Source organism: Diorhabda carinulata, chromosome 1 (genome assembly GCF_026250575.1).
Source record: "Diorhabda carinulata isolate Delta chromosome 1, icDioCari1.1, whole genome shotgun sequence".
Taxonomy (NCBI): domain Eukaryota; kingdom Metazoa; phylum Arthropoda; class Insecta; order Coleoptera; family Chrysomelidae; genus Diorhabda; species Diorhabda carinulata.
In genome coordinates this window covers 34,141,967-34,169,678 of record NC_079460.1, presented here as the reverse complement: position 1 = coordinate 34,169,678, position 27,712 = coordinate 34,141,967, and the positions used below count along the sequence as shown (strand labels likewise).

The window sequence follows — 27,712 nt, the reverse complement described above, 5'->3', positions numbered from 1 at the left end:
TTTTAGTGTTAAACAAGGGATCACGTGTTAAAAATACAAGCTTTAACAATCGATTTTTCAAAATTTAGTCATTCAATGCAAATAACATTGAAATAAGCAAATAGTGAAACTTTAAAAAATGAAGTACCTATACCTAGAGACTAAATTATTCAGCAATTTTTCAAGATTATACTAGGAAAATCCTACGGGCTTATTTTAGAGAATTTCTAGAATTATGTGCTCCGAAAAATTAAGCTTTATTTGAAACTGTTAGTTCGTCAGCAAACACCGGATAGAAACGAGACACAGCAGAAATTATATCACACAACTGGGAGCCAAAAATAGACACATTGGGTAGGTAGTTTTCTTTGACCTTGGATGTACTTTATACTGCTCAGGTGTTGATTTTTAAAAAGTATAGAAAGTATTTTGGATATTGATGGTATTGACAAACAAGACTATTGAGGAAGGTATTTCTAAAGTTGAAAATGCCATTAAGAAAAAACAATTTTAGGGGCAAATACATAAGAATGAAACAGGTTCAAAATCATTGTTTTTAAGGAGAAGTATCTTTGAATTTCTGAAACCCTGATTCAATAGTTACTTTTATTTGATCCGTTAGGTTGATTCACAATCAATTCACTATTGAAGAGATCGAAGAAAACGACTACTTCGTACCATACGTTGGATAGGTTGACGATTTAATTATTGGAAAGTATTTGTCGATTTACGAGGTCAAAAGTGACTTTTCAATGAAAATGCTACTTTACTGTAAAAAATTTATTGTTCGACATATTTCCTTTGAATTTTTACGAAGAGTTTGCAATTTTTTTGAATTAACCAAAAAATAATCTGCTAGAAGTTTCGCAAAATCACCATCATTTCTTTATTTCTCTGAAATAAAAGAAAACACTGTTTGTTTCCTTGGGAGTATGTTCCCCGGATGAACATACTCCATAGTTGCGATTGTATTTTTCTACGTGGGGTATAACCCAAATTTCATCTACCGAGACGAATCCACTTGAACTGCATTTAAATTTCAATGCGAGCGATTTTTTATATCGACATTAAGAAACACACATCTTGCATATAGCTTTTCCATACACAATTTTGCACTTACAAGGAAAGGAGCACTTCCTGGATAATATTCACGTAACTTTTCCTCGGTTTCTCCATTTTTCTCGATATGTAGTCAACAACGAAAGCAGTTTACTTTATGAGTATTAAAACCAATCTCTCCCCCAAATTTATGTAGAATTTTTACAGAAACGTGGCAGAAAATTACTATATAATCACCGTAGCGAAATCGCTTTTTCGTTCGCGTAAAATATAATGTGTTCCTATCATAAATCCTTGAAAATTGTTTCACACAGTTGAAAACGTGAAACATTCAACCGCACTTCTGGAATTGTGCTTCCATTACGTTAAATGCTTGGAAGATAATTTTTGATACTATGTCAAGTCAAACTTGTTTTCATTTTGATTGTCTCAATAAAACCTGCTATGATAATTCAGTACTTTAAATAAATCCATAATTATCTCTCATTTTTCTACATCTAGAAACAATAGTTGAGTTGTATAATTTATTAAAGTATTGTGTATATTGTCACCTTATAAAATTAAAGTTTGTTGATTTATCGTTACACTGTTAATCATCGCCAAATGACCTCATTGTTGTTTACCCTTTGTTATTTGACGCATACTGAGTAATTATTAACTCTGTAACTGGCAATATATTAAATAATTAAGTTTCATTGAGATAATGTTTCTCAAAAATACGCACAGGAATCAATTAGTATATTACAAAATATTTTTCATTTAGATACTTTATAGACTCTTGACATTATCTGCGAAACTCAAATATTCATCTTTTTTTGCCTTACAAAATACAAATTACAAACATGATGTTTGGCTGTTGGCTGCATTGTAAAAAAAAACCTAAAGATAAAAATAATAATGAATTATATTTAGATAAAAATATTTGAAGCAAAAATTCATGTAAAACACGCGTCAATATTAGCAGAATTGGAGGAAAATAAAATTTCACCTCAGTATTTGAACGATTTATATAGAAAACAATTTTAATTATTAGTGGTAGTAGCACGTGCATTCGATTTAAAACTTTAAATAGAAACAGCCGGGACACGGGTGAAGAAAGCAATTATTAATTGAAAAGGACAAAAAAACAAAGGATACATTACCGCTCAGTAAATCAACGATCATTTTTTAAAATTATGTGTAATTTTAAGGCAAAAAGTAGATAATATTTTATGAAATAAATAAAACTTGTTTTTCTCGCAGAATCACATGAATTAACAATACCAAATATACAATGTGGTCCGTATGTATGGAATAAATTCAATTTTAGAGTTATTATGTACTATGTGAAAAAAAACTGAAACAGGTCGCATTATATTCTCAAATTGACAATTTACAATATAAAAATATTATCTCTCTCCAGCACCCCCTCGAAAATTTCAAATGTTTATTTGGCTTTTCGACTCATATTTGAGTATCTTCAAAAAATTTTTCCTGATTAGCAGAACAGATACGAAAATATCTGATCGAAATGTACGAGAATTCCAAATTCGCCTCGGTTATTGTCAAGAAGTAAATGGAGGTCATTTTGAACATTTAATTTAATTGTAAAGTTTGGTGATACAGTTACAAAATTTTACATCTTAAAAATTAATTTTCTCAGTTGTGATTGCACCAAATTTCAAAAAAACTATATTGCTGAACAGAGAACTAAAATCCATTTCCAACAAGGTGCCACATGCCCCATTTCTTATTTAAAATTTTCGAAGGGGTACTTATAATTCAGGGGAATATTTTCATACTGTAAATTGCCAATTTGAGATTAAAAATCGACCTTTTTCAGGTTTTTTTCACATAATGCATAATGACGCTAAAATTGAATGTATTCCATACATATGGACCGCATTTTATGATCAAAACTCACTGTTAGAACACTATTTACATAAGACATAGATGGATATGTAACCAAAATTTGGTACATATGAGTTCAAGAAAAAAAGTTTCCCAAACATCTGGAAAATAGTAAAAAATGAACCAGGATCTGACATACAGTCTCATTACAATCCTGTAAAGAGGAAAAGTCATAATCGACAAACTAAACGAACCATAACAAGGGTTGAAATAAAAATCTTGTCGAACAAGGAAATAAAATAACCCGCAATTCGTAGGCACGCAAATTCAAAGCGTTAAAAGAAATTATGCAAATAATGGAGTAAAGATAGGGAAAGAACAACAATATAGGGTATAATGACTGACAAAAAAATATCAGGCATTACATAAAGCTGTACCGATATTTAGACATTTCGATAGTTTCAAAATATATGATAAGGCCAAAGAACTACTAGGATAATATATTAGACATAGACATACAGCTACAACAGCTGAACTAAGATATACCGGAATCATACATTGAACATCTGTTCTATGTAATAAAACTGGATCTTCCTGAAGTTACATTATCATAATTTTATTGAATTGAAGTCTGGAAACTATGAAAATCTTCAGCAGGAGTCGTTTTGTTGTGTTGAAATTTGAAATCCGGGTTACTTAATTATTGTGTGTCCTTGATTATCAGTATTGATTACAATGTTGAATCCATGGCTGGATGCATTTCTAGAAGGTTTCTTCCGGAAAGTACTGTCTTCTCAATGTGGGTGATGTGTCAATAAACGTTTTGACATCAATACATTTGTCTATCGAGACGAGAAACAAGATCTCCTACGATGAAGCCATCCAAGCAAACATAAACCATTATAGACACCAATTAAAACAACCTTCCAGAAGTGTTCACAATGTACTTTTAGATAGTATATAGTAAAACGTCAATTTTTGTGATTGTTAAAACATGTTCCTTGAATCGCAATTTCTTAAATTAAACTTTTTGTTTCTGTATATTTTGCAGCTCTGTAATTCCACTATTGCTGCTGCTAAGTTTATGAAAGCCGCGCATTGAGCCTAAATCTTTTGCTATTGTTTCTAGGCTTTTTTAAAATACATATAGTAAAAAAATATTGACTATGGTATGTTTTCTAATGGAATGACATATTTTGTGTGGATATTCGAGATTTTATTTGTTTATTGCCCATAAGTTTAATAAAATCGAAATTTATGTTAAATGAAAAAATTATTTTAGTTTTACGGCCAGGTCCCTGTAAATGTCTATCTCTATGCTGTTTAGTACTAGATATAGAACTTAATTAAGTGGCTTTAAAAAATATTGAGAATATTGGTGACAAATACTAATTTTGAAATGATAATTTTTCATAGAACATGTTGTATCATATTGAAAAGTGCTTGTATTCTGTCTTACGATCAACTACTTGTTCATCAAGTTCGATGTTTATAAGCCTTTTTTACCTCGTACCCGATTTTTCTAACCTAAATTATAAAAAATTAATCACAACCCGTTGGAACGAATTTTAGTTTAATTGTGCCCTTATTATTTAAATAATTCTACGTTTCAGGAGAGGAACCACTACAAATTTGAAACCGTTGGTAAAGTAATGCGGGATCTTCTAGAATGGAGGAGACAACTCGTCATGGGTACATTAACTCACGATCAAACCACTGATTTGAAACTAAAAATTATTCAGAAGATAGATTGGGGCAACCGGTAAGTCTTTTTAATTGTTTGTATATAGATGTAAATTTGAAAAAAAATGTAGGAAAGGTTTTATTACAAACATTTAAAAATTACGCTTTTTGCTATTTTTTATCCCATCATTAGAATTGATGTTACAAAGTTGAACGGTCGATTTATTTAATTATTCTGAGATTAAAAAATAAAGGACCACAGAATAAATACTTCTTTATCACAATTACACTGTCTAACGCGCGTTTCGATAACGAAGTTATCATCTTCAGAGAAGTTCTTGCTTCAGTTTTTAGGGATTGCCATGGATTAATCATGATTGATTTTTTGGATAAGTGTAGAACAATTACTGGAGATTACTATTCGACATTACTGTCTACTCTACAGGAAAAAATTAAAGAGAAAAAACGCGGAAAGCTATCCAAAGGTGTTTTGTTTTTGCAGGACAACGGCCCTGCACACAAATCTCATGCAAAAAATTCGTGATTTAGGGTTTGAAGTACTAGAACACCCTCCTTATTCACCAGATTTGGCTCCGTCCGACTATCATCTATTTCCTCAAATGAAAAAAACTTTAAAGGGTCGTAAATTTTCTTCCAACTAGGAGGTAATAAAAGCTATGGAGGTCTGGTTTGAAGAGCAAGAAGAAACATTTTTTTAAAGGTCTAGAAACGTTGCAGGTTCGCTGTAATAAATGTATCCAATTAAGAGGAGAATACGTTGAGTAATAAAATATTTTGACATTGAAATTTTGTTTGGTTCTATAGTAGGCTAAGAATTTTTCAATATATCCTCGTAATCATGAGCATCATGAAAGCATCAGTAGAAGACTGAACAGAACCAAAACATTTGACACCATTAATAACTAAATAAATATATTCACCATTGTTTTGGGTGTAGTGGTACTGAAGGACTTTTTTAAAAAGGCATGAAATATATTTAGAATACTGGTAAAATGAATAGTTGTTATTATGACGACTCATATTTTATATTTTGTCACAAGTGAATAGGGTTTTGAATTTAAGGAAAAATACAAGATTCATTAAAAAATTTAAATTTGATCTGACACTGTCTTATGGAAAACAACGTACGAATGAAACCAATTTTATAATGTGAAGCTAAATGATTACTAGAGTATACTCAATAATCCAAAATACTGAACTTTATAGCATCAATTAAATCTGATTAATTTTATGTCGTATTGATATATAAATTATTTGAGGAAGTAAGGATATTCTAATACAAAAGTCAGAACTATTGCAAGACTTGTTAAGTATTCCTTACATTCTGCGATTATCTTATTTTTTCCTTTCTATCTCTAATTAACAGCTTAAATGATTAATGAGCTTTTACTATAAAATATTAATTTTAGTGTACTTATTTATTTTTATTTTGACTCGCGATAATGAAATAAAGATGAATGTGTCATATTATTTTATCAAATAAGCATATTTTTCAATTATGTTATAAACATCTATTTTTATCAATAATTCTTTTAATAGAATGCATGTTGTGCAAGTTATTAAATATGATAGAATTTCTTATTTTATTCACATTTATTCTATATTCAGCATTATTTATTGGAAAAAAGCTAGGAGAACAGAGAAAAAGTTGGTGGAAAAGAAACTAGTTACTTAGCTGTGAAATAGATATTGAAATACTAACAAATTTTCAACAATTGTAAAAGTTCTGTCAATAATAAAAGACAAGATTTCATTTTTCATTTAAATTTCTTTTTGAAATGAAATAATTTTGCAAAATCAAAAGCAAGTGATATTACCAAATTTCAGTTTTTGATTAAAATTATTTATGAGAAAATTTCTTCGCGTAATAAAAATTTGAGGGTTTTATAACAAGATAATTAATAAATATATATATGAATGACAGATCAACTTAAAAACGCTTTATTGCTTTTTATGGAATTGAATTTTTCTCATTTTTTGTTATTTCTTCAGTTAATACTTCACCAAAAAGACTCTTGTATGTTTCATTTTCAAGAATCAACAGTACCTAATAATTACGACAGGAGAGACGTTAAAGTGAAGTAAGAATATAAATGTAGTTTGATTATGAGGAACGGGCATTTTCATTGGAGATAAAAAAGGATGTTAAAATGACAAATTAGTCACCACTAAATAACACTACATTCAGAATTTTTTACTGATTTTATTGATGTTTTGACAGCATGTTTGAAAAAACATGGACATCAATGACAAAATAAAAATTAACCATTACATGGTATGTCAAGTTTTTGAACTCAAATTCCTGCTGCTAAATTTCAATTAAACCATTTGGAGAATTATCTAAAGTGTTATTGTTAACTAGAATATTCGGATGTTTTAAGTATGTAATTAGGTATACTGCATGATAGTTCGTTTCCAATGGCTCGGAAACACCAGTATCTGAAGTCGGAGGAATGTTTGGTATCACATTGTTGTGAGTGTACTATACTGTTAACTATATCTTCCAACAATATATGGTTCAAATCCTGACCGCTTTTTATATCAGAATTAACGCTTATATTTGTCATAATCATCAGTACATACCACCAACAAGCATTCTAAACGGTGATATCACCAACAGTTGCAGAATGGTAAATTTGCTATAATGCAGGTGTTAGCACCAAGAAGTCTCGCATTACAATACTAAGTATGTATCAGTACACAAAATAGTGAAGCAACAAGTGTATAATCTATACACCAAAACAATAGTAAATATGTATTTTAACACTATGTTATTGTTTTTCAATTCAAACAATTTTTTTGTTTTTATTGGAATAGTTAGTTCTTAATAGAACCACTAAATGTAATTTCAGGATTAAAATAACTTGAAATTAATCAGAAGACAAAGCAATTTTAAAAGATTTGTATTTCTTGAGGTACGATCTCATAATTTCCGCATTCGGAGCATTCCTAGTGAGATGCTTAGATAGTATATCTTCAGTGAAAAATTTTACCATTTGTAGATCACTTAGCAATATATTTAGGTTTGTTAACCATTTTCCTCTATCTTAAATCAGGAAATAGGAATTGGAAGGTGGAAATTGAACAAATATATAGCTTTCTTCTAGTTCAGGACTCTTAATGAGCTTCCTTGTTATTTTCTGTTTTACCCTAGAGTATCTAGTAATTATTTGTTGCCAGATCTCTTCTATTCATTTGTTAGTTCTTTTGTATCTTCTCAATTTTCTCACTGCCATTTTCTAAAAATTCATTTTAGTTGCTTTTAGAGCTTTTACCTGTTCCCATTGTTAGGGGCTATATTTCTGAAAGTAATATATATACTTTGTGCAAAAAATTTAGTAGAGAAATAGCATTTTCGTCTAAGCAGTTTTTAAACTGTAATGTTAAATGTCCATGATTATGTTATCTTATAGTATTTATATTAGTCTTGTGCTGTTTTCTATTTTGTTTTTAACCCAATTCATTAAATGCCCTAGTGCAATGATGGGGAAACTACGGCCGCGGAAAGGTTTAATCCGGCCCGTTTAAGAGTGCCGTCATGAGAATGTTTGAACGCGTTCTTACTTCATAATGTGACGACCCGCATAAAAACTACCTGCGGCGATATTCAAAACACAATAGTATTCTGGATAAATCCGTCCGACCTAAACAGATGACTCATCTTCGCTCGAAACTTCCAGGCACTCTCGCATTTTCGATTCATTGTTCTGTTTTCTCGAAAGAACCGGAAAAATCCAATTCCCGAACAATCTTTGCAGGTAGGTATAAATACAAGCGAGGCCGCCCGAAGATCTGTTAGTTAGCGACTTAGTCAGTCATCTGCAACAACCCGCTGTGACTCGAGTAATTGGTTGTGTAATCCCCGAAACTCCCACTGCCTCAACAAACACCCGCGCAAGAGCATTAGTTAACAGTAAGCTTTCTGTGTGCTGTTCTCCGTAGTAGGTAACGTCTAAAATGGATGTTAAAAAAAGAAAAGTGGACGTGGAAATATTTCTTTACTTTATTTAAAGAAAAACCTCTGTGCTTACTTTGCAATACAACTGTTGCAGTTTTAAAAGAATAAACATTCAACGCCATTTCAAGAGCAAACATGAAAACCACTTCTACTCATCGTTAAGTGAAGAGGTGAAAAAAATTAAATCGAAAGATTTAATAAAACATTTATCAAGTCAACAACAATTATTTCAGAGAGCTAATCATTCTCAAACTTGCGTTACGAAAGCCAGTTATGTGTTGGCTTACAATATTGCTAAATCTAATAAAGCATTTTCAGATGGTGAATTTATAAAGCAGTGCATTATAGATGTGTGCGATATTATGTGCCCTGAAAAGAAAAATGATTTTCAGTCACTGTCTCTCTCGAGAAGAACAATCGCCGAGAGAATTGAAAATATTGATAAAAATCTAATTTCACAACTGACTACAAAAACTCAAAAATTTATTTTTTATTCACTTACCATGGATGAAAGTACAGATATCAGCGATACTGCACAGATACTCATATTTGTAAGAGGAATCAACACCCACTTTGAAATTACAGGAGAACTTGCTGGGCTGCAGTCAATGAAAGTAAAAACAACTGATGCCTATATATTTTGTGAATTTGAAAATTGAATCGATAAACTTCGTTTACCTATTGATAAGTTATGTAATGTAACTACAGATGGTGCTCCTAATATGGTTGGAATCAATCAAGGATTTGTTGGAAAATTTAATTCTAAGTATCCGGAAAACTTTTCATATAGTACCATTATTAGAATTTTAGAAAAATTCAAGTCCAGATAATTTCTCAAATCTAATTACTCATGCAATAAAGATAATGACAATGTTCGGCTCATCTTATATATGCCAACAAATCTTTTCAACAATGAAGTTTAGGAAAACTTCTTTAAGAAACAGAATTACAGATGAGCACTTTTCATCAGTTTTAAGAATTTCAGCTTCGCAAATGGAACCGGACTATGATGAAATTTTGAAGAAACAGTTTCAATTTCATTTTTCTCATACACCATCAACCAGTAATGACGCCAGAGAATAAAGTGATAATACCTCACATCAAGAACTACACTAAATTCATTTTATATTTTGTGCTTATAATTTTCTTACCTTTTGCTTTTTTACTATTAAAATAATAAGTGTATGTTGTAATAATATATGTATATGTTTATAGAACACATAAATTTTTTAACGATTAAGCATTATTCTTTGGCCCGCTACGATTGTCTAGTTATTACAAATGGCCCGTCTTAAAAAAGTTTCCCCACCACTGCCCCAGTGAGTTGTCAAGTTTTATGGTTCATCACAATTTTCAGATACAGACACCTCTGAAAGGAGTATTGAATTAATTAGCAATATACCCAAATGTTTAATTGAGTTTAGAGGATAATTGACAACACATATAATATAGTATAAAGTTGTAAAAATATTTATTGAAAGGCTCTAAATCTATTTTAATAAAATATTGTAATTAATAGTTAAAGATATATAGTAGGTCACTTAATGAAATTGTATATATTAAAAATGGTCCCTAAAAAGTGTATAAAAATACGCAATAAGCACAACAATCACATTACTAAATAAGAATATATGAATCAGAGATCTGCAATTTACGGATGGCGAATAAAAAATAGTTGCATTACTAATAAATTTCAATCATAAATCCTATATCTAAAAATAATTACTTCGTTGTCAGTATAGTTTATTTAACTATTCAAAAAAGCTCTATGCTTCTGTTTCCTTATATTTCCCGATCTCGGGATAAATAGGACTCATTTCTAATGTACTGGGAGCAGAAGGTAAAACATCAGTTCCAAAACTAAGTCTTCTTACAAATTCATCCAAAATATCGCTAAATACTAATTGGTTGGTATTTTGGCCTAATAAATGGATTAGGAGGAAATCGCCAACCTAAAATTAATGAATATTATATTAATATATTATAAATTTTATTAACCTATTAAAGAATATTTTTATCATGTAAACAAGGCTTTGTTATCAAAAATAACTCATTCACAGCCTCATACCAAAAACATGAAGGTATTAATAAAATGATATTTTATAGTATTTATGTCTATATAAATATAAACATTATGCCTATATAAATTAAATTAAAAATGGAAATTATTGGTCATCCTGCACAATTCAATTTCTACTTTAATCTTGACATTATTATTCCATTTTTTTTTTCATTACCACAATTCGTTTGCCGCTTGTCACTTTCTCGAAGTAAATAAAATTATTTATCTACAAATAAGTGTCTTAGTTTTGGGATTGTGGCAAATAAAACACCGAAGTGTACTCTATTTGATATGTATTCCGAGATTTGGAATACTTATGTATTAATCATCGGGGTCTGAGATTATGGTTAAAGTGCAATGTAACAATATGTATGAAAGAATAACAATATTAAAAGTAACTTACATTAATTTCTTGAGAATTTTGGTATCTCGAATTTTGTTTTTTATTTTAATTATCATTTTCATAGGATTCAAAACAAAAATCAATATTCAAATTGACACTTGAAAAATATTGAGTTTATTCATTCTGATTGCTATTCAAATCATTGTGAATTTTCATTGGTTAGATTATTTATTTGCCGTACTTCCAAAAACAATTTTTCGATTTGATTTTTTTTTAAGAAATGCTCCATAATATTTATACTACTTCTGTATGAATCAAGTGGAAGAATTTATTTGAAAACTCAAACTCATTATTTAATCAGTTTCCTTTTTTGATAATCTACAGCTATACTTTTTGCCTGAGATTTTTTGGTTTTTTACTTTAGTATAAGAATTGGAACTTTTTTAAAAATATTTCTTTACTTCTCTACATTATTTTCATTGAATATTTGAAATTACAACCACTTTGTTATGGAAATGTCAGCTTCTTGATATTTATGTTAGCTTAACTGAGTTTTGAAATTTGCTTTTTTCTAAAACATATTCATTATACTAGTTTGGTTGTAATATTGCCATGGATCTGTATGCATTGTTTTACAGTCTCCAATTTCATGTTTTCCTCTTCTTCGTTTAGTTTTTCAAATAATGGATAAAACTTACTTATAGTTGATTCATTTTCTACTTGTGTCACTCTATAATAACTGATTTAATAATTTTTTTCAATAAATTTTTAAGAAAAAATTTTGAATCCACCTTCTATTTGTTTGTCTATAAATTACAACAAAATTATAGGAAAAAATACATACCTGTGTTTTTCTTACTATAGTTTGTACGGCATTTGGTATCTTCAATCTGAACCTCCTCTTCAAAATTGTTTCTCTGGTATTAGGCAGTAAAATGACAGCGGCGGAGTACACTATAGCCAAACCAGAGAGTATTGCCAAAATGATGAACCAGAACCAAAGGAAAATATAAATTTTTTCGTTAAGAATATTCAACGCCAGTACACACAGAGCGTCATGTGTTTGAATTGTACCAGATGGACCAAATTTGTGAAAAGTACATTTTGTCACTCTTGGAAAAATGGCTACCATAGGATCCGTGCGATTTTCTTGGTTCATGTTTGAGAACGAAACGACGTCAGTACCATAAGTAAGGAATGCTCCACCAAGGAACTTATCAGTCATAAATATATTCAACATCTGGAAAAAAGAAACCATTATCTTCTTATATCTTTATACTTTTATTATATATGTTCTTGATTTAAATCATTAATTTTTTATAGAAATTATGTTTCACGTTTAAATCTAACTTTTATCTTTATCAACATATTTTGATTTAGACCATATTAAGTAAAATTATCCCTAAACTAGTACAAATCTACGAATACATAACGACGAAACCACTGGAGCTTAATTCCTTTAAAAACGCATGAATTGCAACATGTTTTAAAAATTACGCAAGACAAATTAATTCACATAAAGGTTTGAGAAAATTTATTATTTATATTTTTATATGATTTCACGACTATACTCAATTCTATTCTAGTAACATCAGATTCAGGTACTTTCAATATTTTTCATTACTCTAAATATTCTTTTGTAATTTTTTTAAATTTTACAGTAGTACCTAACCAATAATTTTGCAGCAATTACAAAAGGTTCTACATAAAAGCGGGGTCTTTGAACTTGGTTGTCGAACTTTATAACATATTAGGAAGAGAATGAGTAATTTTATAACAGTAGTTAGAAGAATGAGTTATAGTTTTCTTTTAGAAATGTCTATACTTTATAGAGGTACAAATTCATTATTTTTGTACAAAGAAACAATAACTATTGGAAAATTGAAAAAATTCGCATGCATCAAAAACTACAAGTAAAGACGCAGTATGAAGTTTCAATATCGCTAAAAATTTTAAGAGATTGTCAGAATTTGATCCTTGATGTGCCATTAAAAAACTATTGACAAATATTCATGAATATTGGACATCGCTAATCAAAGATATATAAGTTATTGGGAATTCAAAATTAAATGCGGGTTTTAAGAATTGGTAAAATAAACCATTCTAAGCAGATTTTGGGATTTTTGATTGAAGAGTGTTTTCAAAATTTTTATTGTTGAAATCCCTAAGAGCGATGGATGCTAGAATGATTTGTGATTACTAAAAATGTAAATCTGTTCAAATTGCTAGAATGGAAATGATTTTCCTCTGGGGAACAGATTTTCCAATGTCGACTGCTATTTACCCAAGCCATGGTCTGTATATAAACTTGAAATATATACTAACTACTATAAAGCTTTACTATAAGATCATTATTCAAAAGAATCTTCACCAAGTACACTCGTTATATCGAATTCTCAATCAATTTGCTATATCAATATTAATTGCATCAGTAGAAATAGTGTTTTTCTTCGAAAAATGGTCTCTGTTGCTTTCTTTGTTCAATGTATTACATATTTCTAGAACTCGGAATATTGCAACGTGAATTTCAGCTATAATTATAAATAACAATTCTGTAACATCATTTTAACCATTAATTTATACAACACATCACGTTTGTAAAATTGCTCGGTATAAATGAAAAAAATATTTATTTCATAATCTCGTGATAAAAGTATTCTTAGCAAATATTTTATATAAAAATAAAAACTGGGTTCAGAATAAAGAAATAAAGAAGATCAAACGCGTTTAATTCATATTTATAATTAATTTTGTATTGTCGTCTTGAAATTGAACTGGAGCCCACATACCAGACTAATAATAACTGAAATTTTCAAACAATGAAACAATCTAAATACTAAAATAACCAGTAATTAACATGAACGTATCAACTTCCTATAAACCAATGTTCTCAAAAACTAAAAATAATCATAACAATATTTTTTTAATAGTCAATACCTTATAGTTATTGTAATTTACGACCCCATGATAATTACAGTTTATTTTTTTTACCTTTGCAATCATATTTAATGAGTTTTGTTTCCTAAGCATAGCACTATAAGAATTTTTAATATTTTCTTTTTCAATTTGAGACATTACTATAAAGTTTAAATTAACAAAAACTGATTCCTTTGCTCCGCCGCAAAAAAACTTTCAATATGGTTAATATAGTCTCCATCAAGTTTAGCACATGTCACTATGTCATATAATACTTCAGCTTTCCCTCATATATCCACCAAATCTTTGTGAAATTGCATTAGGATAAATTCTAAACTTTAGTGATAGATTGAGGGAGAAACAAAGGGATTGTATAAACTCATTAGAAACAATTAAAAAATATTTTTATATCTTCAGTTAATATCCTAAATAAAGAAAGCTAAAAATATTTGAGAAATAAAAACACTCACCACGTTGACGAAATTCAAAGCTTCACAGAAGAAATATCCAAATGCATAGGAAGTATGCATGTGCATCGTTTCTATTAAATATTGTACTAATCTATTTTGTCTATGTTCTCTCTCCGCTTTTTCACCTACGCCTACCATTGAACCTCGCATACCTTCTGTGATCATGCGAATTTTGCCTTGTTCCCAATTTTTCCATATCCAATGAGGAACGTAGAATAGAACGCCCTAGTAAAAATAAACACATTTTGAAACACTCTATCAAGTCCTTTATATTGATGATTGTTAAGTATGTAGTGAAATTTATTAATATTTTATACAATTTTACCTGGAAAAATAGAACAAATGGCACCCACTGGTAATAGCTGTGATACTTTTTATCCTGGTTTTCATTTCCTAGACCCGGATGGGCTACTTCAGTTCCAATTCGTTTTCCTTGTTCGTGGGGCAGCGTAAAAGTATACGTTATCCAACAAAACGTATTTATAACGTGACCGGGCACTCCTCTGTCGTTTATACATTGGATTGGGTCACCTGAACAGAAACATTTTCTACAAAAGCTCTAGGGAAATCATTAATTATTTTGGCTAATCTGACTAATACTAGATGAAAGGAAAGAAATTGATTCAAAGACGACAAATGAACACAAAACAGATATAGAAAGGAAAAGGAAAAAAATTTTTCTAAAAACCACATTTGATTTAAAATGCAGTCGAAACAAATTTTTTGAGATAAATACTTATCTTAGTCTTTAAGAATAATTGAAATGATAGTTACGGATGATGACAAAGTTTAAAGTGATTGATTATTGAGATAAATTTCAGTGCTTCCTTTGTCCTTTGAGATATACATATAGTCAATATTAGTCTTAACATTTTAAAATTATTCGCAATCTTAGAATTCCAGAATTTTGTGCCATATCAAAGTTACATTTTTTTAAATGAAATATTCATAACTTGCTTTATATAGTTAATTCGGTAATTATTTTTTATTATAACTAAACTTCATTATGATTACAGCGTTTCCATACGAACACATTTTGGTGCGATTTGAAAAACATGTAAAACAATTAATTTTATAACCGCTCCTAATAAAAGATTACAAAAATATAAAAAAAAGCTGAATACATTAATTTCAAGATAAGATGAAATTATACTACCTCTACAAAATATTTTTTATGACGATTACGGTATCGTATCGTCTTACAATTTACGTAACTTATTTTTGAAAATTTTCAATTTTTATCAATTCAAGATGTGGCAATTCTAGGAATTTGATGACATCCTAGGAACTAGTATATGGCGTCACTTCGTTAAAATTTGCCTAGCAAAGGAGAATCTCTATTTCAGTTTTACTTCAAGCTTTAAGTACACATGTTTGGTTTGTGTGTGAGCGTATTTTTTCAAAGATACTGTTTTAGTTTTGCCGTGAAAATTAGTGATACACATTACAGCGGAAAACCCTCAGAAATTCTTCGCAAATTGCAGTAGGTGTATGAAGACACGGCTGAATCTGGCACCACGAGAACGCTCTGGCTAATTTCTCATTGTTTGTGCAAGAATTTTTGGTATTCCAACGATGCCACATCCACCCTGTACTCCCGATATATGCTACATGTTTATTTCCCAAGATGAAGTTACATCTGAAACGAATTCATAATTGTGATGTAGACGAGATCGAAGAAGTTGTTACCGTGGTTCTAAAGTTAACTTCAGGTGACTACCAAATATGCTTTGAAATGTTGGTGCTGGTGTTGTGTGAAGGTCCGATAATAAAATTTTATGTGAAACTTTATTTGCTTGTTTTTTATTGCTGAATTCCCGGAACTTGATTACCACACCTTGTAGATTGCTTACTAAAAATCGCAAGGTGTGATAAAAATACGGTGAATTATTTCAATAAAAAAAAAGGTAACATGAAATTTGAACGAATCTCCTTCGTCTCATTGTCTAGCAATGCAAGTAACGTTAAATACATTACTGCTTTTTAGGAAAGCTTCTTTCGGAATGACTTTTAACTGCTCCGTTGTGGTGTTTTCAATGTCAAACTTTTTCATTTTCAATATTTTGAAAAATCAATCGCCTGTTTGATTGAACACTTTTGGTCGATTTTTAGAGTCGATGTATGTCCCGGATGTTCTTCTTTAACTGATGCATTTCTATTTCCATATTTCTTATACAACTTGAAAACATTTCGCCAGCTTTTTTTACAATTTTTATCAACTTTATTTATGTTTCACGACATACGCTGCGAACACGATCTCACTAAAGCAGGTGTAGTAGCAGATTGACAAATCTATCTATGCTTTTTTCAACATATGAAGGGTATCAAGCATACTAGTTTGAGCAAATTGTTGAAAAATTATTAATTATAGAAACCGAACATTTACTTACCAATTAAATTGTTAGCGGTAACAATTATGCAACACAGAAACAATATAGCTGAAGTCACTCTATAATGTGCCCTAAATACCATGTTGTCAATCAACGCTTTGTCTACAAGGTAACGGACTTTGACAAAGCCCGCTACGGCTGATACCATTCCAAAAACAGACATCTTGAATTAGTAAGTAGTTGTGCCTGAAACAAAATAAGATTTCAGATAGAATATACTTAAAAATCAAAAGGCGTACAAATGTAAATTCCTGGATTAATACGAAGAAGAAGTTACAATATTTTTTAAGAACCTGATGTTTCGTGTGCTGATAAATCTTGTTTTTTACTTAGAAAAATACATTTAGAACAAAAACCTTTATCAACTTTGAATGTGTATGTTTAAATTAGCTTATTTGTCACTTATTCATCAAAATAATCATTTTCCACGTATAATACATTTCTACACTTTATTCACATCGTGTCAAAACGCTTCGAGTATTAAAAGTTTAAAAAAAGAGTCGCTTAGAATCAAATCTATATCTGATTTAGGCAAAGATGTGTTTGGCAGTCAATATGCCTATCATTAAGAGCTTTTCTAATAGTATTCCGGTAATTTGTTCCTCAACTTTTTATGGGTTGTTGGCGGGTATAGTCATTAACCTGTTTTGTGTATTATTTTTTTGCTTATTTCGCTCTTGCGCGTGCAAAAGGAGGCAAGTCTAGAAAAGTGTGAAATGAGATAAGTTCGACATCCCAATTCTTCATCAGTGTTGTACAAACGGAGACAACTGTATACATATTCAACCGAAAGTGCTTTAGAGTTAATAGTACTAAAAGAGTTATTTAATTTATAATTGTGAGAGTAGAGAAACGTCCAGATAAGATACTATATGTTTTGTGTATAATTAAGTAGACAAGAAACAATAATTTTTCTTATACTTTGATTTTCGAGCTAAAATATAGTGGATTAACGGTTTTTTTAACATGAACATGTACGATTCATCTGTAGTTGATATATCAGAAGGGTGCGGTTATGTCTTCTAGCAGAACAAAATCGCCCAATATTTATATAGGGAGCTTTCGCCATTGGGTGAGGATATTAAGCATGTCATACTAAATTCCACTACCTGCGGAGGTCAGAATAATAATTCTAATGTGGCTATAATTTTCTGATGCATTGAGCAATCGTGACAGCCACTTTGCGGATAGCTTGCCCAAAAGTAGCCTTTTATGCAAAACATAAACGCTCGTTGAGTACTATGGAACGGATTTATTAAACATTTCTGGAGTAGTTGCAGTACATGACGGTTCCGGACACTTAACACCATCCTTGTTAATTTGGCTACTTTTAAAAGCAGAGAACCACTTACAAATAATTTCAAGGGACTTGCAGTATAATAATCACCCAACTTTTCCTCGGTTTATTTGGTTAACTACGTGAAAAATAATGTTTCGTTACTGCTCGATATTCTTGTTTTGTCAAACCATCCTCGTATATATAACAAAAATTCTATTTTTCTTGTACTACTACAATAAATTCGTCTGCGCTTTTTTAGATCCAAATAATCTACTTTTATAACAAATCAAATGTTTGCGGTACATAAAGTGTGATAATATTTGAAGTCTGGTTTCCCTTTCCTCATTATATACACACACTTGCAAATGCTTTTGCGTTCAGTCAACAATGATTGATATATAAAAAATTTGATTTATTCGTATCGCTTCTTCAATTCGCACAAATATTTTTGATACCATTGATCAAATAAAGAAAAAACACATTTCTTGGTATGTATTCAAATGAATCGTATGAAATCGTTATGGGTTACGTATAAGTGATATTCATACTGAAACACTGTTAAATATCGTCTTCAACTCCTTTGGAGCTCATGCACTTCTTCCGATTTTTCTTTCTCGGTTAATAAAATATTTTAGGAGACAGGTAGGAATCGAAATAAGTTCAGCTGGAGGTTTTTACAATATTTTTGTGTAATATCAATTCGTTATTCTATAGACATTGTTGCAACAGTGGGTTGTCATGAACCGTTACGTATATAAGTCTTCTGACAGACCGTGACCCACTAAAAACTACCAAAGGCCGATGTCCTTGGAAAAGGCAATCAGGTACGTTGACTTAAACCATTCACAGATGACGTGGTCTGCAATTTCTTCCTCTTTTTCCAAGCTCCATGGTATAGCAAGGAGATAGTGTCTTAGACTGATAAGACGGGCAGAAGGCCCATGTATGTGTGTCTTAGTTGGTCTCACGCTATATGTTTCAATTCTTTCCGTCTCTTATGAGAAGACTTCTCAGCGATTTGGTAACTATACTTTCGGCTGTACCAAGAATGGAATCTGGGTCCTTAATTTATTGTATTATTTTTTTAGCGAAATAATATCCATGTTTAGAGAAGTTTGAAGTACTTCATTCGAAAGAGAAGCCTTAACACGTCTTGTTAGTTAATCGTCATCTTGTATGTAAATTCATTTAATTATGGTTTTTACTATGTCACTCATTGATCTATTTCTTAACGATACTAAATTGTTTACAATGTTTGTTCTCATTTTCTTTGATAATTTGTCAATATTTGATAGGGACATCAAACAATGTCATAATGTATGAATAGTCAAGGTTGTCTAATTCACATACTCATTATATTGAAATTAACACGTGTTCTTGAATTATAAAGATAAACATAGTACAAAAAGATCATTAAATACTAATATTACAACTTTCTTCATATCGATTACTTCCAATTCGTCTAAATAATCGTGTTAAGAGATACAAAAATCTTTTAGAATATTTGATGATAAATATTTTGCACATGACATTTTCCAGTCTATGGTTATTAGAATAGAACCAACTATTCATCGATCTGCAGAAGATCTTTCTGAGTGATGAATATTTATTATCAAAGTGAAATATAATTAAGATAAACCACAGAAACAGAAATTGCCGGTGATTATTATGTATTTAAGATGCAGATTTTTTATTAAAAAAAAAATAGAATCCGGTATTTCCAAAAAAACATTATATACTCTGATTATGCAACTTTACCGTACATACTAAACAAATAAATTTATTAGAGTCGACAATACTCGCGTTAAAAAGAGAACTTTTGCTCCGGCATAGTAATTTTTCGAAAGAAAGTTTAACTTTTTCTTGATACTGACAATATATGGTCTCAACAAATTGTAGCTACACCACAAAATGTAACAACACTCACTTTTTGTGAATAAATTTTTCTAAAACTGTCACATAATCTATGGATTATTAAAAGAATATGGAAAAGTAATGACAGTTCTGGCTCTTGTCAACTGAATAATATTGACAATTCGATGATATAATATTCAATCTTCATGTCAAAAATTACGTCAAAATTAAATTATAGTGCATTGTTTTGGCGCAAGTAGATCAGTAACAATTTGTTTTAGCGGGGGTTGTGATAAAAACTAGTAGGGTGGAAATTAATAGTAGTTACCGAAAGTTACGATATAGATAAGTTACAAGAAATAAAAATTGTAGAAGTACTTTATAAGAAACACAATACAAAATACATCCAAGCACAACTACCGCAGGAAGTACTTACTAGTTATAACGGGCAAAGAAAGTCTGTTGGGTTTTTCCCTGATAGTTGTAGACAAAGTGTAGTATTCTATTCGTAAGTAATGGGATACTTTTGACAATATTGAACATAGCCCAGTTTGATTGTATGGTTTTTAATTATTGTAAATAATGTTTAATACTTAAAATATGTTTAACACTCACCATCATTAACTGTAAGTACAAATTAAACTGAAAAATTAAGGTGTATATGAAAAAATCACGAAGCCCTGTTCTACTCCCTCTCTCCCTTTTCATTTAAAATTAATTTATATTTAAAAAAATATATAAGAATCCAAGAAACGGTGGATGCTTCTAGTTAAAATGCAGCACACAGTTATTTTCTATTGACTGATTTCACTGTCATTTATATTAACAAGAATTTGCTGGCTGCGTAGTACCAAGAAAGATTACTATAGTAAAAACCCCGTTGTTGTTTATGTTTTATTTCCAGGTATTTTCTATTAGGTTATTACAGTTTATATTTATTAATCTGTAAAACAATATTTTAGTCATCTTGCTCTCTCGTATGCATACGTAAACTGGAAACATTTTAATTAACGAAACAAGATTCATAAATGAATTTTTAAATATTCAAAATGTCAGTTAAACACATTTGCCTCAAAGTATAATTAATCCTAAACAGATAAAATATCAAGTTGAAGGCTTAATATAAAGAATAAAATTGAGCTTTTTAATAAAATAAAAAATAGAATATTACAAATAACAAAATACATCTATTTGAATTAATTGTTTACAAGAATGGTCGCAGAAGTACTTGGCCTGACCTAGAGTTGGCGGTAATTGCTTGAAAAATACCACTGTATTAGAAAGTACATAATCTATACAGCATATGTTTCAAGTTTGAAGACGCCACGTTGCTTAGTATTTCTTTGGCAGCCATCAATAGTGAACGTTTGTGAATTTGTGACACAGCTCTTTCGTTATCAACAGTAAATTATTGAATAGCAGAGATTGAACGAGGCAGTTCGAGCTGCGAAGACCAACATCGCAGTGGTCGACCAAATGAGGTGACGACTTCAAAAATGTTGAAGATAATCCACAAAGCGGTACTGGATGATCGTCGACTGTAAGAGCGCGAGCTAGCAGACATAATAGGCATTTCAAAAAGTGCGGTACATCGCATAATAACTGAAAATTTGAGATAGCTGTGCAAAAGATAGATGCCGTGTTTACTCTCAATGGATCAAAAACAGCGTCGTGAAAATGTTTCCATCGAGTTTTGCGCAGTTCCATAACCATGGATGGAACGTGGGTCCATCACTTCACATCCGAAACAAAAGAACAATCAAAACAATGGAATTAAAAGAGAGAACCGGCTCCAAAGAAGGCAAAAACCGTTCCATTTGCAGGCAAGGTCATGGCGTCAGTTTTTTGGGGTGCGCGTGGGATAATTTCCATTGACTATCTTGAAAAAAGAAAAACGGCGAGTATTATGCGAACTTATTGCAACGTTTGAGCGAAGAAATCTAAGAAACGGCCGTATTTGGCTTAGAAGAAAGTGTTGTTTCATCAAGACAATCCACCAGCTCACACATCCGTTATTTTAATGGCCAAAATTGATGAATTAAAATTTGAATTGATACCTCATGCACCCTATTTCCCAGATCTAGCCTCTCGGATTGTTTTCTGCTCCCAAACTTGAATAAATAGATCGGTGGTCAAAAGTTTTCCAACAATGAAGAGGTGATGTTGGCAGTTAATGGCTATTTTGAGGAGCTTGACGATTCTTATTATAAAAATGGTATCGAACTTATTGAACATCGCTGGGAAAACTCTATGGAGCTAAAAGGAGATTACGTTGTGTTTTTATTTGTTTGAAAAAGGCGTATTTTGTTTCATACAGAAAATTTTTATTGATTGAAATCATAATAGAGGCGTTTTCAATAATATAGGTCTTGTCAGCATTGGGTTTTTTCCAACCTGCTTATCTGGACCGTTCTTGGAACGGTTATTGGAAGCGTTTAAATAATATTTTCTGCGCAATCTCCGGCTTTGCACGTTTCTGGTAAGAGTACTTGCAATCAACTAAGTATCGAAAAAACCGTTCAAAAATGATACCTAAGTTGGTTGGAACACAAAACAGATTCGTTAGTATAACGGTTGGGACACGTAATCTCTATTGTGCAGAATCGTCACCATACCAAGGACGGTTTTTTGATAGGTTGAAACAAACCTGTTATATGCTGTGTCGTTCAACGTGCAACTGATAAATAATTTTACTCTAGACTTGTGTTAGGTCAAACTGCCGCGCTTAAATTCTTATAGTGCCCGCATAATTTCTTGAAAAATATTAATTTTTTTGTCTTTAATATAAATTTCAATCTCGCGTATTATGTGAGATTGAAACGTTTAAACGGGCCGTTTGAGTAACACAACTAGTTAATGGAAACTCTGTTTTATGTACATACACGGAAAGTAGTTTATGGAGCCATTCAATAAATCTGTAGTTAATAGATTTAAATATATTAGATGCTTGATCTCCATTTGAAAATCAATGTATCAGAAAGTCAACTTTATCTACTATTCAATGAGTACCTGTACTCGCCGTTTATCGAACTCTCTTGGACTATTTATTGAGATCCATGGAGATATTCTTGCGTGGGAAAAATGTAAATCTAAAGAAATACAACATTTTTTTGCATCTGAGCTCAAAGAATGGTTTTACCAACGTCTCAAAGAGATTGCTGGACAATGGGTTAAAACCAAAGAATACGAAGGGGTCTATACTGTGAATATTTTTGTATGATTATTCGATAAACAAAGTGAATATTGGAAACCGTCATTATTTATAAGAAAAGCTCTAAAAATTCAAGTAATATATCGCTAGTACACAAGCAGATTAAAAATTAATTACATTAATTTTGAATTAGACACATTTCTATCAAGATTTTATTGTGATGAAAAAAATCTTACTAATTTGTATTTCTTCCGTAAAACGTTCAGACACCAAGAACATATTTATCAGGAAAGAAATGTATTAAATCTAATTAACAAGTAACATAAGGAACAAAACTGATGAGTTTGATGAATTATTTGGGATCTCATGATGGGTTTTGTCTCGAGAAACTTACAGCTTAATGATTGTTTGATCTGGTACAATTTTAAGGGAATGGAGCCCCAATAATGTTCTCATTAAGGTCTGATGCTTAATGACTTAGTTCGGAGATAATTTAGATATCTGCATAATTGTTGAACGTTACCGCACTCTTAGCGATATTCTGTCCCTGAAGATATCTTGAATACGTTGCATAGAGGCAACCGTCTTTGTTGTATGCAAACATTTTTACTTAGAATGTCCTTGTTTCGATGCTGATTTCCATTCTAATAAAGTATCCAAGGAGTACAGTGAGAGTATAACATTTCGCTTTTCTGAACATATCTAAAATGATTTGTAACGACAATCTCTTATCAATCAACGATATTATTTGCGTTATTTCAAAATTCATGATCTCGTAAATGAAATGTTGAGCAAACTACAATATTCTGCGTCTCTGATTCATAACGTTAAGGATGCAAGTAGATTAACTAATAAAAAGTACGCCAGATATGCATTTAACGCTACAACATTTTAGCAAGGTTAAATTTAACATATTTGATATTACGAGGGCGGTTTGACGTAAGAGCTACTTTTCAATTAAAAAGTTACTCGACTTGAAATATATTTTATTTAGAAATATAATCTTTTTCGGAGTTCACAATTTTTCCAGCGAGTTTCTAATTTTTTAAAAACATCTAAAAATAATATTTCGGAAATTCCGCGAAATTCGCCTTTGCCTTCTTATTTGTTTAAAATCCTCGGTCACCTAGTCATTTTTAACAAAAGAAATTGAATGGAATGGGATCGGGTGAATGTGGCGGATGAAGCAATAAATAGTTTTGAATAATTTCCATGCAACAATAGCGGACGAATGGGCAAGCGCATTGTAGTAATGAAACAGAATTCCTTATTTCGTTTTTTTTTTTAAATTCGACATCAAGACGTGTCAGCAAATCCTTTTATCGTTTTTCCTTGTTCTTACTATTCAATTATTAACTATATATTGGGACTCAACTCATGGGAGCACGTTTTTCGGATTAAGTACATGTTTTCGACTGTATTTTGTTTCTGGGGTATGTTCTGTACCCGTTTCTATCACTAAGTACAAGGACACGGATTTTATTAACCATTGGATCAGTCGGTCCCGTACATTAAGCATCATTCGTGTTCATACATCCACTTTTACAAATCATTTCATAGGATTTCAATTTAATACTCAATTTAATTTTTCTTAGGTTTATTTGATTATTTTTCTACGTAAAATCTGATGTTTCATTAATACTAGAAATTCTTTTTGCTCTAATTTTAACAACGAAAACAGTTTTTTTTATATGAGAAAACACCTAACAATCACCTTTGCTAAAGTGTTTTCAACCTTTGAAAAACTATTCTTCCATCAAATCGTCCTCGTAAATGGTTTTAACTCGGTTGGAAATAACGAGGTCTTTCACAATTTGATTTGGTATAAATATTGATTTTTTTATTTACTATTATAAAAAAATTTTGAGAATATATGCGGGAATTGCTGAATATTTGATTTAAATAAAAATATTACCTATTAAGAAATATGATTCATATTACCGCACAATCTCAATTCAATCCCATCTATTCTCGATAAATCTGGTCGGATTTCCAGTGATTAATGAATTAGATTTATATCATTTTATTATAATAAAATTAGTAGTATGCAAAATTCAATTATACTTCTATCCATTTTCTAATCATTCCAAACTTTCAAATGCCACCTTCATCCGAATTCCTTAACAGATACGTTGTTGAAAAAACTTGGGTTTCATGTGTTTCATATTACTTATCTAAAATTACAATCAAGCTATAAGGGTCACCTGAAATCAATCTGACTTCATGTATAAGTTATGAGAGCATGACCGATTAGGTATTGACCGTTTTTCCATTTGCCAATACTGAAATTTCATAAGAAGTATCAAAGCATATCTTGGCAGAATGCCTTTAATAAATCAACAGGCGCCAAAAAATTGGAATAAGATATACTTTTTATTTCCCTTGTACACATTTGCAGATATCTACAATAATTTTTCACTGGTCATGTCAAACAAGGAAAAATTGCGTGAATAACTGAAAATAAGACAACAGAGTTTGCAGAAAAATTTTATTTGGGATTTCTAAAAGATGTTAATGAGAATAGTATTCAAATCATTATAGACATGATTCAAATTATTGTTTTATTAACAAAATTCAGGCAAAAGTCTCTACGGACAACAATAACCATAATTTATATTAATTAACCTACCATGTAAACGAATAAATGTAGACTATATCGCGGTAATAATTACATTGTGAAATTAAGTTGTAAATTATTGAAAATAGTAATAGTAATGTACGAAATATTTCTAATCTATCTATAATTTAATAAAAATTTAAATTTAACCAAGAGCCAACGAAGAATTGGAACAGAGAGAAGGCTACTTATGCTAAAGATCTTCAGACAGATGCTGACTGCACGCCATAAACTACCCAAAGTATTATCTGTATTCTTAATTTTTTTATGTTCATACAATAACTATGTCAGGCTTAATATATGGCATTCAAATAAGGGCAAATGAATTTTACTTCTATCTATTAAAATGTTTGAAGAAGCCATCATTTTATCTCCTTGCAGTTCAATTGTGGCTTTTTGGGGTTAAACAGCTTAATGATTACTTTTGAATTTGTTTAAATTTGGAGGAGATCGGATATAAGCCATTATATAAACAATTGACAATGATTGAAAAATATATTTGTAAAAGTTCAGAATGACTTCGTTTATAAAAAAGATTGAATTGTTGGAAGATGCTCTCATACGAATTCCTGAAATATCTAGATTTTGTTGTGTAAACCGACAAAATGAAAAAGAATGGGGGGCATTAACAGTAACAGTAAGTGAAAGTTAACTTATTGTAGAAACGCATATGAATCATAATAAAATAATAATTATTATAACTCGTTAATTGATAAAAGTTGAAATTTGATTTACAACTAATTATGGATAATCTTAAATTCACAAGATTCAAACCATTCAAGAAAAGTATTTTTATGTCGTTCTCATATTAATTCCAGTTTTTGAGTGATTTTCAATTAATAATAACTTTTAAAAGACATTCGCGCATTTTAAAACTTGAACACAATGAATTTTTCGTTGAATGTTATAGAAATGTACTGTAAATAAAATCAAAAATGTATTCAAATGATAAATACAAAACAACTATTTATCTTTATTTCCGAAAAACAAAACACTTGTCGATAAAATGTTCTATATTCAAACATTTTATCGTTTGTCGGTGATGGACACAAACCAGTATTTGGAATCGACTACCATTTATAACGATGACCTACCGAAACGGTCTTTGTCTTGAAATTTTCTCTTTTGATGCTCCAACAACCACACTAATATTAGTTCCATTTTTATTTTTTGGATAGTTCATTCACCTAATTTTGTATTTAACGTTTTTTCTATCAATTAGTATTCAAAGACTTGTCTGTTTCAAAATAGAACACGCATACATTACAAATACAATGGGTAATATTTAAAATGTTGATAATATCAAATAATCTGATATTTTTAATTGTAAGTAGTATAAACAATTGCATTTAATACCAATATTATGCAACGTACGCTTAAGATGAAGATTCGAAAAAGAAGGATATGGTTATATTACCTTTTATTGAACCAGTGCAGTTAATAAGTTTTTCTATCGATATCCTATATTTGACACATCTATTTAAACACGACACCGGTTTTTTAAATACAACTAAAAACAAGTTTGGAATTATTTCAAACTATTTCAACATCCTACACTACACTGAAAATACCACTAAGAGCACTGTGTTCAGTACAACCAGTCTTTTCGTTAATCATAAAGTGCCGTAGGAAGGAGAAACAGCTTTCTCTGTTTATTGAACGTTTTTAGTATTCTCTTTCTTTATCAGAGATTTTATATACTATAGAAGGTCAGTAAGCGACAGCTGTGTAACCAGTGGCAGAGGAATTTCAACTTAATAACCAATAAACGGTAGAACCAAGTTTATTTCAAAAGTTCGTAACTAGTTGTGATGTTTTTTGTTACGTCTCTGAGGAGCACCGGAATGTGTTCTTGGATTTCGGGATTTTCTTTTAACTCAGGTTATTGTCACTCGGTGAAGATGGTTACCTGAGCTTGGTAGGTAGTACTAGGACTTGGCTTACTTGTCTAGACTAAAAAACATTGCTTGAACGCTTATTTATTTAATATTAATATGGTATAGTCACTTTTTAAGACAACATTTGAATTCGACTGAGAAATGCGTACTGTGTTTATGATTAAATTCATTCGGAATATTTCGAAAATACAACTCACGAATG

General features: G+C 30.6%; 2 protein-coding genes across 4 annotated transcripts in view; one reads left to right on the top strand and one right to left on the bottom strand.

Moving 5' to 3' along the window:
* LOC130901869 (dedicator of cytokinesis protein 3) overlaps positions 1-27,712 on the top strand; it is a 67,033-nt gene that overhangs the window by 10,952 nt on the left and 28,369 nt on the right. Inside the window, exon 3 of one of the 2 annotated variants that reach the window (XM_057813519.1) lies at positions 4,482-4,630. In XM_057813519.1, coding sequence (XP_057669502.1) covers positions 4,482-4,630 — 149 coding nt within the window. Of the gene's footprint in view, positions 1-4,481; positions 4,631-27,446; positions 27,531-27,712 lie in introns of those variants that run through there. The other variant, XM_057813526.1, reaches the window with a different exon arrangement.
* On the bottom strand, positions 9,978-27,660 carry LOC130901881 (innexin inx3). Of its 2 annotated transcripts, none has more exons than XM_057813539.1 (6): positions 27,030-27,660; positions 16,712-16,897; positions 14,647-14,852; positions 14,322-14,546; positions 11,780-12,175; positions 9,978-10,482 (listed from the first exon to the last, which is right to left on the bottom strand). In XM_057813539.1, the coding sequence occupies exons 2-6, from the start codon at positions 16,872-16,874 to the stop codon at positions 10,297-10,299; spliced, it is 1,176 nt and encodes a 391-aa protein (XP_057669522.1). In that variant the 5' UTR covers positions 16,875-16,897; positions 27,030-27,660; the 3' UTR covers positions 9,978-10,296. The 2 variants fall into 2 exon arrangements, with proteins under 2 accessions (XP_057669522.1, XP_057669530.1); XM_057813547.1 differs by lacking the exon at positions 27,030-27,660 and adding an exon at positions 16,951-17,099.